The 13,865-nt window shown below is 45.6% G+C and overlaps 2 protein-coding genes across 3 annotated transcripts in view; both read left to right on the top strand.

Moving 5' to 3' along the window:
• Nucleotides 1-6,373, top strand: part of thada (THADA armadillo repeat containing) — a 112,425-nt gene extending 106,052 nt beyond the window's left edge. The window contains exons 37-38 of the mRNA XM_084561665.1: nucleotides 3,268-3,458; nucleotides 5,214-6,373. Coding sequence (XP_084417791.1) covers nucleotides 3,268-3,458; nucleotides 5,214-5,537 — 515 coding nt within the window. The 3' untranslated portion in view covers nucleotides 5,538-6,373. The remainder of the gene's footprint in view (nucleotides 1-3,267; nucleotides 3,459-5,213) is intronic.
• Nucleotides 6,374-8,159: 1,786 nt separating this feature from the next.
• zfp36l2 (zinc finger protein 36, C3H type-like 2) lies at nucleotides 8,160-11,780 on the top strand. 2 transcript variants are annotated; one of them, XM_084561919.1, is made up of 2 exons: nucleotides 8,160-8,507; nucleotides 8,748-11,780. In XM_084561919.1, the coding sequence occupies exons 1-2, from the start codon at nucleotides 8,418-8,420 to the stop codon at nucleotides 9,984-9,986; spliced, it is 1,329 nt and encodes a 442-aa protein (XP_084418045.1). In that variant the 5' UTR covers nucleotides 8,160-8,417; the 3' UTR covers nucleotides 9,987-11,780. The 2 variants fall into 2 exon arrangements, with proteins under 2 accessions (XP_084418045.1, XP_084418046.1); XM_084561920.1 differs by having other exon boundaries at nucleotides 8,751-11,780.
• Nucleotides 11,781-13,865: the final 2,085 nt, after the last annotated feature.

The raw sequence follows: 13,865 nt of genomic DNA on the forward strand, positions 1-13,865 counted from the left end.
GTGTCCTGTGGTGTCTGGCAACAGAATGTTGTTAGTGGGGGGGCCTTTGAGAAGAGGGGCCTCTGTGGCTCATCCCACAGATACTTGATCAGTTTGGGATCTAGTGAATTTGGAGGCCAGGTCAACACCAACTTCATGTTTTTTTTTATTTTTTTAGTTGTTCCTAAAGTGTTTTTGTGTGTGTGTCTGTGTCAGGCTGCATCCTGCTGGGGATGGCTGCTGCCATCAAGGAGTGTCATTGCTATGGGGTGGGGGTGCCTGGTCTGGTCTAGGTGGGTGCCACATGTCTAAGTAACATCCACACGAATGAATGCCAGGTCCAAAAGTTTCCCAGCAGAACACTGAATTGTCACAAGATGGTCAAATGTTATTCACTTCTCCTGTCTGTGGTCATAATGTTATGCCAGATAAGTGTATAAAGCAATATCTAACAAAGCGACATGAAATCTCTCCAAAATCTCAGAGCGGTGCAAGGTTAAGTTTTTCCTTCACTCTCCTGTGCCAACCCATTCATCCACCAACTGATATTGTCATTTGCAGATAGGCTGTCAGTCTTTCGTCACGAAACAATACCTTATTAGAACTAAACATATGCCAGCACACACACACACACACACACACACACACCCACACACCACTAACAGCCTGAAAGACAATCCCCTTGAGAAAGGCTTTTTTTTTTCTTTCGCTCAAAGCGGGAAATCGCGTTAAGCGATGTGTGAAACCACCATAGAAAAGCAGATAAATTGAATGCAGCTAAAATTTCCTATTATGTCCCTTAATGTTCAGGGGTGGGAGTCGCACTGTTAAAGGTTTGACTTCAGAGGCAGGGCCGTCCCAGGGAGATGTGGCTTCTTGGTGAAGAAAGGAATTTGTCACTCAAGCTCTTAAACTCTTAATTCTCTCCTAATGCGGTTCAATCAGCAGCCTCCGACGTTCACAGGCCGGGTTCCCCCCCCTCAGACTTCAGGCTCTGCTCCGATTTTACGCCTCCTCTCTGAAGATGAAAAACAATCTGGGTTCCCAACTTCATGTTAGTGTGTGTGTGACTGTGTGTGTGTGCCGATGGGGGTGCGTATACCTCCACCCTCCACCCTCCCCTTCCTCTCCTCCCATAGTGGCAGTGTTTTGGCTAGTGGCTCTGGAAGCCTTTTGAAGTGTGTGGTGTTATCTGGGTGTCAGCTGCGGCGAGGATGGTCAAGGTGGGAGAACAACACACTCAAACAAACTCTCCGGGTCAGAGAGAGTCGCCGCGTGGACAACTGGTGTCGTAGAATGAAGTCATACGTTGTGTTTTCCCTCCGTTTGAAGCGTGTGTGTGTCCTCGCGCTCACACTTCCTCCAGCGTCTTATGCAACACTGCAGGAGGATGGACTCACGACGGGCCTGCCTCTCGCTGAGTGTGTGTGTGTGTGGAAGCATTATGGCAACAGAGGAGAGAGTCTGTGGAAGGCTGCAAATAGAAAATCATTTTTCACGTGATTCCAATGTGTCTTACTGGAAGTCGCTAAATGACACATGAACATATCATTTACACATCTAGGCAGTCCATTCATTAACACGTAAACAACATTAAGAGCGACGCTTTCAGTTCAAGGGTGTGTGTGTGTGTGTGCGCATTGGTGGGACTCGCGGAGAATATTTTTGAATCCACTCATAACCACCGTGATGGTGGTTGGTTATATGAGTTATAGTTTTGTTTCCCTGAAGGTTGTCCAAGCCCAGAGAGGACACACATGCGCCACTGCACACTCGAGTTTGGAGCACAGCGTGAGCACAGCGTGAGCTCAGCGGCGTCGTTCAAACGTCCGCGCAAGTCCGCAAGAACCCGAGTTATTGAGGGAGGTGAAGGTAGTAAACGTGTTTTCATATAGAGAATGGACATGGGCCTGCTGAGGGTGTCCTGTGGTGTCTTTCCTTGAGTGTCAAGGCTCATTTAAGGTACTGCGGGACATAGACGCTGTAACCTACGTACGTAGCCTACGCCGGTGCGAGCCATTTATACTTGTGGCTCGCTCTGTAAAAACACCACCCAAACACTAGTCGACTAGTTTTTCCAGTCGGGTTAATTTGTGTTTCTACTTCCTGCTTCACTTTCAGCTGAAACTTTCGGCAAAATTTCGAGTCATACAAATGTTTGTATCTCCGACCCTCCTCAGTTAACCTTTCCTCCATATGTTCCATCTTTATTGATCCAAAACAATCAGTTCGAAAGTTGCGGAGATGGAGAAGCAGCCGAAAATGCTAAAGCGGAAACACGCTACTACTAAGCGGACCAATCACAGCTGTTGCGGTTTGCGTCACCGTGGCGTAGTTACGTTTTGGGGGGAGGGGCACGTCAGGCTGCTGCTCTCGTCCTTTTGACTACGGCGTCAAATTGATGCAGAAGCCTAAACTGGCTATTACTTTGAGCTAGTTTTTAAACTTCCACCTAGCTAGCAACACCTAGCAACTGTCCCACACTGCTTAGCTTACTAGCAAAATAAACGTTAGAGTTCTTATAAATTAAAAAAAAATACATTTTACACTAAATTTAGGCTTGGTCTACTATAGCATGTCTATACAACTCTTACAGATTAGCTGTTCCAATAATATTTTAATCTCACATGCATGTACTTGCAAAGCTAATTTAGATAACGGGCAAAATGAGCGTTAGCATGCTAGTAAATAACTGGTTTCAATTGAAAGGAGATAAAAAAAAAAAAGAAAAACCACCAGCTCTTCATAAATTTAGACTTAGTCTGATCTAACATATCTACTAAATTAAAACATACAACTCTTAGACATTAGCTGTTCCGGAAATATGTAAATCTAATGTAAACATAGACTTTAGCAGTTTCAAAGCTATATATAGCTCGTTTTTAAAAGAGGTAATGAAAGGACACGCACCAGCTCTTGACCTGGTCATGTTGAAAGACTACGTTAAATTGTAACAGACTAAGGTAATGTGTTAATGTATTATTTATGTTAGAATGAGTGTAGCTAACTTACTTTATTGACAAAATAAGTGTTAGCTTGCATTTAGACATAAAACTACAGTCCCTACATTCAACTTTGACATTTCTAAAACCTGTATGAGCTAAAACATGTTTATATTGTTCATCCTAATTTAGTAAATCTCTAGTAAACAGGAAACTCTTTGAGAACTTGTTTTTTCACTTCCTCTGTTTTAAACTCGCCTCCTTCCGAGCTCAGTTCTGTAAATTAGCTTTTTACTGTGCAGGTTTTTTAAAAAGAGAATATATCTTTGTTCTCTTCTGTCCTCAGACATTGCAGGTGCGTCCATGTGCCCTCCAGCGTCCCTGGACTCGGGCGTGGAGCTGCTGTGTCGGCTGTTTGAGCCGTGGGGGCAGGTACCAGCGGGAGTCCTGGTTCTGACAGAGTGGCTGCTGGGAGGTGAGGAGGAGGAAGAGGAGGACAACAGCAGGGATGAAGCTGCAGATGAATCTTCCAGCCTGGTGAGTATCACGCTGTCACACTACTGTTATTTTCTGATACAATTTTCATTCAGTTGTTAGACTGTGTTGCAAGAACATCATGAACAAGGTTGGAAATCACGCTTACATACTTATAAGGAGGTTTTCTTTTTAGTCTTATATTAAAACATAGTCTGACCTCTTATTAATGTTGGTTTAATGTACTGACTGTAGTGTGGACTCACAGGGGCAGTGTTGCTGTTGTCTTATTATGATCACATGAGTAGTCAATATATCTGTAAGACATCAACATCCTGACTTAGTGGAGCTGTCTGTTTAGTTTCAGTTCACATTTAGTGTCTGAGGCATTGTGAGGAGCACGGTAGGACACATCTTTGAGCAAGGTACCTGTAAACTGCTGCTTGTTGTGAACGATTACATCCACCGATCAGCCACAACATTAAAACCACTGACAGGAGAAGTAAATAACATTGACCATCTTGTGACAATTCAGTGTTCTGCTGGGGAACTTCTGGACCTGGCATTCATTCATGTGGATGTTACTTAGACATGTAGCACTCTCCTAGACTAGACCAGACGCCCCCACCCTATAGCAATGACACTCCTTGATGACACAGGCACACACACACAAAAACACTTTAGGAACAACTAAAACAAACATGAAGAACAGCACAAGGTGTTGACCTGGCCTCCAAATTCACTAGATCCCAAACTGATCAAGTATCTGTGGAATGATCCACAGAGGCCCCTCCCCTCAAAGGCCCCCCCACTAACAACATCCTGTTCCCAGACACCACAGGACACCCTCAGAAGGCCCATGTCCATTCTCTGATGAGTCTCAACTGTTTTGGAGGCACAAGGGAGACCTACACAATATTAGCAAGGTGGTCATAATGTTATGCCTGATCGGTGTAAACATTCACTTCTCAATAATTTATGTTAACTATGATTCAAATGACTGTGTAGAGTGAAAACTTACAATTAAAGTGAGAAACCCACAGGGACTTTTGGCTCTAATGAACATTTTAGTGTTTTTGAGCATTTTACTGTTTCAGATAAGATCTGCTGTGACGTGCTGGGGTGATTTGAAGTAACTGCTGTTCAATATTTATAACTTCACTTCCAACATCATTGTTTGAAGCCAACTAGCCTTTTTAGAGATGTAATAACAAACCGATGCCAGCAGCACAAAGGTATAAATGGCTTTCTGTAGAGAAGGCTCATTGCGAGAGTATGAACCAAGCTCTAGTCTCACTGTTTTCACCAGATGCAGGTCATCACAGCAGTGAACTGTTTTCATTTAACAAAAAGAGTTCATTTGAAAGCTACATGCAACCAAACAACAGCATCTGGTGAACATAACGGATCATTTAGCAGCTAGCTAAACAGCTGGACTTAGAGGAAACCGAGCTAAAGTCATTTTCTGTAACTGCTTGTCCTCTGGAGGGTCGTAGGGAGAACCTATTCTAGCTGACACACTGGGCGGGTCGCTAGTCTATGGCCAACTTAGAATCACTAATGAACCTAACGAGCATGTCTTTGGACTGTGGGTGGAAGCTGGAGTACCTGGAGAGAACCCACGCAAATACAGGGAGAAACAAATAAAGAAAGACCCTAGCTGATCAGTGGTTTTGAACCCAGAACCTTCTTGCCGTGACGCCTCAGTGCTAGCCACCACACCGTCAAAGCTAAAATCAATTAAATGAATGTTGTATTTTAAAAAGCCCGCTTTAAATCAACATCCAGTGACCTGACTCCCGTTTTACCCGTGACCAGGACGAAGAAGACTTCCTGTTTGAGAAGGGGGACCTGAACCTGTGGGCCGAGCCGGTGCAGTGGGTGAAGCTGCTCCACAGATACCTCACCTCCCTCGTCGCGGCGTTCCAGCAGACCCGGGAGCCGGGAGCCGCGTGGCCGGAGCAGGTCCGCCGAATCCACGCCCGGGCCCGAGCCAAGGCCCTCAGCTCCCAGCGGGCCCTGGACTCCCTGCCAGCGCTGCCCCAGTTCTCCTGCACCATGGAGCACGCCCGGCTGACGCTGAGGAACCAGAGGGCCGCTCTGGCTCTGGATGTCCTAGAGAGGCTGATGGAGAGGAGTTAGAAAATGGTCCAACATCAGATAAATTTATGAACCGACACAGGAGGCCACACACTGGCCTCGTGGTAAAGTCTTTTAATGAAATGAAGGAGACTGCAGGACGTCTCATTGATCGCCTGAAGTGTTTTTATTCGTGTGATTGTTGTTCCTTGATTACTTCTTGTTTTTTTTATTCCAGTGCTTGTTCTTTCTAAAATTAAAGAGATAAAACTGAAAAGCCGTCTTCTTCTTTAGGGAATAAAGGAACCACTGACAGTAATAACATTTAACCCTGTGTGAACATGTGTGGAGATTTGCTGGCAGTCATGAAGCCGCAACAATAGTTTGAGCCGGGGCCTGTGCTGAGGCAACACTCGACGCACTGTCCTCTTATCGGCGGGAATGCATCACACGACAACAGTGTCGGCATTGAGCGCGCGGAGCCTTCTGCTTTCCCCCCCGTGTCTACCGGGGATTTGGAACAAAACAGCTCGGCGCCCGAGGCTTGGAGGCGCTGACTTCACTGGTGCGGCGAGCCGAGCTTTAAGGCCGAGGCCTGGGATCATGAAAGCGCCTGACACGTCACCAGAGTTGTATTTCAGCGTGCGCTTTGACTCGCACTGTGTGTTTATATGAGGTGTTATTTTCCTGTGATATTTAATTTACTGCAGGACTCTTCCCATTGGACTGCGTTTTTAAGCTTCCCTCTAGTTTTCCTGGTTATATAATTAGGAAGCAGGCACAATGGACTACTGTCCTCTGTCCTCTCTCTGTGTATGTGTGTGTGGATTCATGCTGCCCTCTCGTACAGCTGGACCCTCCTCTCTCCTCGGTAGCCATGTTCCCTGTTACAGTAAAAGTGACGCAATGTTTTGGAACAGCCCAACAACCCCCAATAAAAACAGGGCCGTGTGATGGGAGAGTGGTTTCTGCGGACGAGGACATGTTCGAGGGATTTCTCAGGAGCCTCGCCATGTCTGTCCTTCGCATTAAACTATTTATCACGACTCGAGCAAAGTGCAAATAGTCCTGGGGCAGCCCTCAGCCTAATTTTAGGGTTGGCAGTAGTAGATTCCAGCCTCTTATGTCACTTGTTTTTCCGCTTGTTGCTATTTTTCCCCTTTTTCTTTTTTAAACTCCTTCCATGCATCTCGAAACCAAACCGTCAGCGCTTCACAGCAGCACACTGAATCATGTCACGGGGGAAGAGAGAAAACTCTTACAACCGCTCCTCCAATTAGGATAATACACGGAAAAGATTTAACGCTCACCAGTGTTGCAGAAACCGGCAATTTTCTGGTGATATCTGCTTTTCTTGCACCCCTCCTGACTAAAATATCTGCCTGATATAGAGTCCTGTTCTTGGCTGCCAACTCTGCAATCTTTCCACTGTGGGATTTTTTTTTTTTTTTAAATTTGACATCACTCCAAGAGTAGACTTGAGACATTTTCATGCAAATCCATCCTGGGAAGATGAGGTGGGTCACTCTTATTTGCAACTTTACAAAGCAGGGGTTTGTGGTGACAGGTCGGTTTAGTTGGATTTACTGCAAAAAAATAAATGAATGAATGAATAAAAACAAAAAAGAAAACATCCTTGAAAATTGATGACTCTAAAATGACAGTTCGCATTTTGGCCGCACGGGGGCAGCGTTGCTCCGCTGCTCCACACTAATAAAAAAAAACACATTCCTTCAGTCTGGGCTTCTCCTTCTTCTGAGATTTTTTTGGGGGGGGGGGGGGGGGTGAGGGGGTGGCTAAGTCAGAGAGGAACTTCGGAGGAGTGTTTTAAAGAGATTTAACAAAAGAAAATCCTCTTAGTGACTCTGCGTGTTTTTGCTTTAGGAGCCACAGACCCCACTAATCTTAAGGTGAAAGTTGGTGATTTAAAGTTGAGCTCATACAAAAAAAAAAGAAAGAAAGAAGAAGTGGGTCATGTGAGCAAAAAAAAAAAAAAAAAAAAAAAAGTAGGCTTTAAGTGCCCCTGTTTCCAATGTTCCAGTGTTGAAGGCTGGGATAGGTCTCTCTGTGGAAGTTCATTATGCAACCAGTGGATTCTAAAAATTGTGCTGCACTCTGCCTGGACTCCTCTCTGCTCATACTTGTGGTCTCACCCCATCCACACGGAGAGGGGGGGAGAGAAGAGAGGGAGAGAGGGAGAGAGGGAGAGTTTCCTTCCATTACAAACGCATGTGTCAGTTTCTAAGTGCGGCGCTCCAGGGCAGAGAAGAAGAAGGTGGTGCTGTGTTGTGTTGATGATGGAAGGTTGCTGGTTCGAGACCCGCGCGATTGTTTGCAAAGAACCCAGGTGTGAATATGTGGAATGAGATTTCCCTTGATGGGGTTATTTTCTAAGTGAGAGTCAACCAAAAGAAAAAAAAAAAAAAAACTTCCACAAGATTGGTTGTGTGATTTAAAAAAAAAAAAAAAAAAAAAAGTTGCTGTGGAGGGGAAGGGGGGTGGCTGGGGTTGAATTTCAAGGCGTGGTGTTGAAGAATAGGCGGCCAACCCGTGAGTTGAAGTTTTTTTTTTTTTTTTTTTTGGAGAGGCGGGGGGAGGGAGGGAGGCGGCTCCTCGCGAAAAAACTTTGCACCGACTTATGCTCGCCCCTCCCTGGACACGGCGCCGCATTTATACCCGTGCAAGAAAGTAGAGCTCACAGTGAAGCACTCTGGCTCAGCGCTTCTCAAAGGGGAGGAAATAAAACCATCTGCAACTCAACAATACAAGCCTATCCCCCTCCCTTCACCGCTTTCCTTCTTTATCGCACGGACCTAAGCAAAAAAAAAGAAAAATTGCACATAAACTTTTTTAAAGCAACTTATTTTTCTTTACCCCCACAACCAAAACCAGTCGTGGCACAAACTACCGCTCGTCGCATTCAGGGATCCTGCTCGGTCCTCCATGAAAGAAGGAGTGCGGCAGCAAATTTGGGGAAAAGAGATGTCAGCGACCGTCTTGTCTTCTTTCTACGACATGGACATGCTTTATAAGGTAAATATTTGACAACTTACTCGGGTGTTTTGTCTTTTTTTTTTTTTTTTTTTTTTAAACTTTGCACTTCCGAGCGCAAACGCTTCCTATAGCCCCGTGTTAGCGTGCTAGCGTCTGCGGGGCTAGCGTGCAACAAGTTGCAGAAAAGTTGTCGAAAAACCTGTCGTGTGCTCAAAATGTTCACATAACGTGCGTGGAAAAGTGCATTGCTGACTTGTGTCTTTTTCTCGCCCCCGACAGCAGGACAAAAGCATGAACATGAACGCCCTCCACATCAACAGCATGCTGGACAAGAAGGCAGTGGGGGCTCCGGTCACGACTCCGGGCTCGGGTGGCTCCTTTGCGCCGGGATTCTTCCGCAGAAACTCCACCAGCAACGTCGAGGCGCTCAACAACGGCAACAAGTACTCGATGGGCACCTACAGCAGCCTGAAGGAGAACACGCCGAGCAGCAACAGCAGCAGCACCACGGCGCTCATGAACAAGGAGAACAAGTTCCGTGATCGCGCTTACAGCGAGAACGGAGACCGGGGCGTGTTGCAGCAACAGCAGCAGCAGCAACAGCAGCAGCAGCAGCAGAAGCCCGGCTCTCAGATCAACTCCACCCGCTACAAGACCGAGCTGTGCCGGCCCTTCGAGGAGAACGGGTCGTGCAAGTACGGGGAGAAATGTCAGTTCGCTCACGGCTATCACGAGTTGAGGAGCTTGTCCCGCCACCCTAAATACAAAACGGAGCCGTGCCGCACCTTCCACACGATCGGTTTCTGCCCGTACGGTCCCCGGTGTCACTTTATCCACAACGCCGACGAGCGGCGGCCCGCTCCGCACGCCAACGCTAACGTGCAGGCGGGGGAGCCCAGGTCGGCTCGGGAGCTGTGTGGCTACGGGCAGAGGGACGTCCTGCCGCCGCAGCAGCTCGGCTACACCCAGCGGGACAGACCAAAGCTTCACCACAGCCTCAGCTTCTCCGGCTTCTCCACGCACCACGGACTCGAGTCGCCCCTGCTCGACAGCCCCACGTCCCGGACCCCGCCGCCTCCCACCACGGCTTCCTCCTGCACCTCCGTCTCCAGCTTCTACGAAGAGGTCCTGTCCCCCAACTCGGTGTCCTGCATCAACAGTGCCTTCAACTTCCCCGGACAGGACTTAAAAGCCTTACTGGCCCCCCTGGCTGTGCACACCCCCAGCGGCTACGCCAGCAACCACTCCACCGGTGCTTACTACGGGAACATGCAGAGCAACGTGTGCCCGTCCTCCCCTCCGACCTACAACATGAGCCACTTGCAGGCGCTGCGCCGCCTCAACGAGTCGCCGGTGTTCGAGCCTCCTCCCAGCCCGCCCGACTCGCTCTCTGACCGGGAGAGCTATGCGAGCGGGTCCCTCAGCTCTTCCGGGAGCCTCAGCGGCTCCGAGTCCCCGAGTCTGGACGCAGGAAGACGGTTGCCAATCTTCAGCAGGCTGTCGATTTCAGATGACTAATAATGGTGTTTTTTTTTTTTTTTTTTTCATATGGATTATGGACGGGTCAGGTGGTGGAAGTAGTAGTGGTGGTGGTGGTGGAGGGAGCGGTAAGACTGATTGATGTGCCCCCCCTCTCCCTCCCTCCTCCTCCTTCCCCATGGTGCCCTGATTCCAGCAGCATCCACCCTGCTGAAGTGCCTTTGAGCAAGACATTGAAACCCTACCAGCTCCACGGGTGCTGCTGACCCCTCTCTGACCTCCCTGGTGGGGGGCAAGAGAAGCAGTCCACCCGCAGGGATCAATAAAGCTTCATTCAGTTGAAAGTGTCCTTGACCTGGCATCGGTGTATTTTTATTTTATTATTTTTTTTTTCTGTGTATGTAATATAGTTGTATTAAAAAAAAAAAACTTAGCTAGCAAACAGAAGGCATTCCAACAGTGCCTTGCCCAAGGGCTCACGGCAGCCCCCTCTTTTCTTTTTGCTCTATCAGGCAAGCCACACTTTTCCTGGGATTAGATGTGTGTGTGTGTGCGTGTGTGTGTGAGTGTCTATGTGTGTGTGTGTGTAACATGACTTGACAAGAAGAAGAGACTGTAAGCGGTTTCAGATTTCCTCCCATCCTGCCAAGAATATGCCTTGACTCAAAGTAACAGTTATTATTTTTTTCTTCTTCTTCTTTATCAAAGTGTTTTTTTTTTTTCCTCTCTGAAATCTTCAACTTCCATTCCAGACCTGCCTCCTCCTCCTCCTCCTCCTCCTCCTCCTTCCTCCCTCCTCCTTCCTCCCAGCGCCACCCAGTGGTTCCTTCGGTTAGTCTAGATCGTTGCTTGGTTGAAAAGCACTCTTGAGTTTGGGTTTTTGTTTCGCAGGGGGGAAATCACTGCTGATGGTTGATATATATTTTTTTAGCTGTTTTTTTTTTTCTTTTTTTTTGTGAGTGATTTGCATAGCGGTGCATAACTGTCTATGGACTATTTAACTTATTTATTATCTTGTGAAAACAAAAAAAGTATAGGCTACATTGGTAATTTGTGTCCATACTGTATTTATCAAGTATGATGAAGCAATAGATCTATATTCTTTTATGTTTAAATTATGATCGCCATTATTAATCTGCATAAAGTGGAGTGTATGTTCTTTTCACAGTAATATATATATGTTTTTTTTTTCTCCTATTTTTTTTTTTGTAACTTCACTTGGTTATTTTTATTGTAAATGAGTAAAAACAAAAAAAATCTTAATTTAAGAGAACGTATGTGATATTTATTTCATTAATTTTGTTTCCTTGTTTACGTTTATTAAAAAAAAAAAAAAAAAAAAAGGTTTGCGTATTTTGCTGTTTCCTCCTGAGGTTGTGTCAGTGCTGTAGAAGGCTTTCCTTTTTTTTTTTTTTTTTTTTTTATTTCTAGGATCCCTATTCAGATGTTTCTGTAGAATGTATAAACGATGTGGTTGTACAGACCGTCCAAAATATTTTTTTTTTTTTTTGTCGATCTAGATCAGACTTTCAGCGACAAAGAATCCAAGTCAATAAATTAACCAAAAAGTATTTTATTTTGTTTTTTTTCCTCTCTGTTTGCACGAGGTCACACTGTGATTCCAGCCACGTGCTAAAGAATGTAGCAATCCCTTGTGCCCCAGTATTATTATTGTGTAGTGCCTGTGGGGTTCACCATCTTGACATGCCTTAAAATTAACCAAATAAAGTATTTTTTCCTACATTTTATATACAGGTTGAACTGAATGTAGTGTTTGATTCTGATTATTTTATTTTTAATTATTTTTTTTTTCTTTTTGGGAAAGGTTGTTACCACTCAGACACTCTGACAAAAAAAAACAAAAACGTAACCTTTCTCTAAATCCCCATTCCTCTTGTTTTCCTTTTTGCTTCTTGTTTTGATATTGAAATCTAGTCTTGAGAGTTTGCTGGAGAGGGAAGTGGATGAACACCTTTTATGGTTTGTACATAGTAGGTACAGGGGGATGCGCACTATGTACTTTTGACTACTTTATCAGAAGTAAAAGCTTTTTGAATGTAACAAAAAAAAAAGAAAACGGACAAAAAGACAACGAGAGTTGTAATATTTTTCGCGGGGAGTCAGTTCACTACAAATAGAGTGTGAGACTGTTAACTTTGTACTGTACATTTTTTTTGTAGTTCTCCCAATAAAAATCTTTTTTTGAAAAAAACATAAAAACCCGTCCTGACTCTTGTGATGTAACCGCATCGAGAAGGTGTTGCTCGCGTAAACAACTCAAATGTCACGGCAAATGGTTTCTACCTCCTGCAAGTGGAAAAAGCCCGGAGGGAGGCTGCGGGGCAGAGCCTCGCCTGCCCCTTGACACTACTTGGCTCGGGGGCCGTCGGGGGCCTTGTTGTCAGTGCACAGTAAAAACACTGAAGTTTCTAGAAAAAGTCGTGACCTAGAATCCTAGCCTCCCATCTGAGCTAGCTGTTTATTTTATGCCTCATGTAGTTGTATTTTTATATCCTGTGTTGTGTGCCCTGGGTGCCATGAGAGCAGCGTTTGTAAATCAAAAGTTATTATTAACCCTAGGGGTGCTCTGCGACAGGAAAATCTGATGCATGAGCCTGGTTATAGCCACAAGAAAGCAACACAGAAACCCATAGCCCTAAATAAACTCTGTAATGTTACGTAACGCGCCATTCTCTGGTACGAACGCGGGGCCCCGGCGAGCAGCACGCCTGCGCTACGAGAGGAATGAGGTCTGGAATTTCGACATGGAAAATGTTTAGGAGTGCAGAGCCACAGGAACGTCAGCTGAACATGTCTGTGGCTCGGGCTGGATCCCTGCCATGAGGATAGGATTTTAATCTTCTCATAAGTCCAGTATTAAGATAGTTTTATAATGCACTGTACGCTGGCGCTCCCCGTCCCGACAGAGCAGCCAGGAGACAATGTGAAGCCACGGTGGAAGTGATCGGACACTTTGGTACAAACACAAGAAAGTTTAAAGGCAAATACTGAAGCGTCATCCAACAACATGAACTTAAAATATCAAAAGTAAAGAGTACTCAACTTTTGCCTTTAGGGCTCTAAGTTAAATCTAAAACTGGAAAAGAAAGAAGGGAAATCATTACATTCATACGGCTTTATTACCATCATTGTAGTTGTTGCTTTTATCAAATTTACATTTTTGTGGAGGGCAAAAAACTAGTTCCCCAGGCCTCAAACAGGAACTTTTTGAAGTTCCAGAACCAATGGACTGAAAAACAGCTTCAGCCTTCAAGCTGTTAAATCCCTCACACCACCAGCCTCCAACCCTCCCTCACAGGCTGTAGCCCCCACACCTATTCTCTAGTAGTCCACCTGCACCATATCAATGCGACTTTAATTCACCACTGTTGCTTTTACTTGTATACACCCATCAGCCACAACATTATGACCACTGACAGGAGAAGTGAATAACATTGACCATCTTGTGACAACTCAATGTTCTGCTGGGAAACGTTTCGACCTGGCATTCATTGGTGTGGATGTTACTTAGGCATGTAGCGCCCACCTAGACCAGACCAGGTACCCCCCACCCCATAGCAATGACACTCCTTGAGGTACAAACGCTTTAGGAGCAACTAAAAAAAGAAAACATGAAGAGCAGCACAAGGTGTTGACCTGGCCTCCAAATTCACTAGATCCCAAACTGATCAAGTATCTGTGGGATGATCCACAGAGGTCCTCCCCTCAAAGGCCCCCCCACTAACAACATCCTGTTTCCAGACACCACAGGACACCCTCAGAAGGCCCATGTCCGTTCTCTGATGAGTCACAACTGTTTTGGAGGCACAAGGGAGACCTACAATATTAGGAAGGTGGTCATAATGTTATGCTAAAAGCTTCTTCTTCTTCTTCTTCTTCTTCTTAAAGGGTTAAAGT

This window comes from Chelon labrosus (genome assembly GCF_963514085.1).
Source record: "Chelon labrosus genome assembly, chromosome: 15".
Lineage (NCBI taxonomy): Eukaryota > Metazoa > Chordata > Actinopteri > Mugiliformes > Mugilidae > Chelon > Chelon labrosus.

What these genes read in the sequence shown, in the direction of transcription:
- zfp36l2 (XM_084561919.1), top strand. Translation starts at nt 8,418, where the DNA reads ATGAAAGAAGGAGTGCGGCAGCAAATTTGGGGAAAAGAGATGTCAGCG. An exon ending in ACATGGACATGCTTTATAAG is followed by an intron (nt 8,508 to 8,747) that starts GTAAATATTTGA and finishes CGCCCCCGACAG; the next exon opens with CAGGACAAAAGCATGAACAT.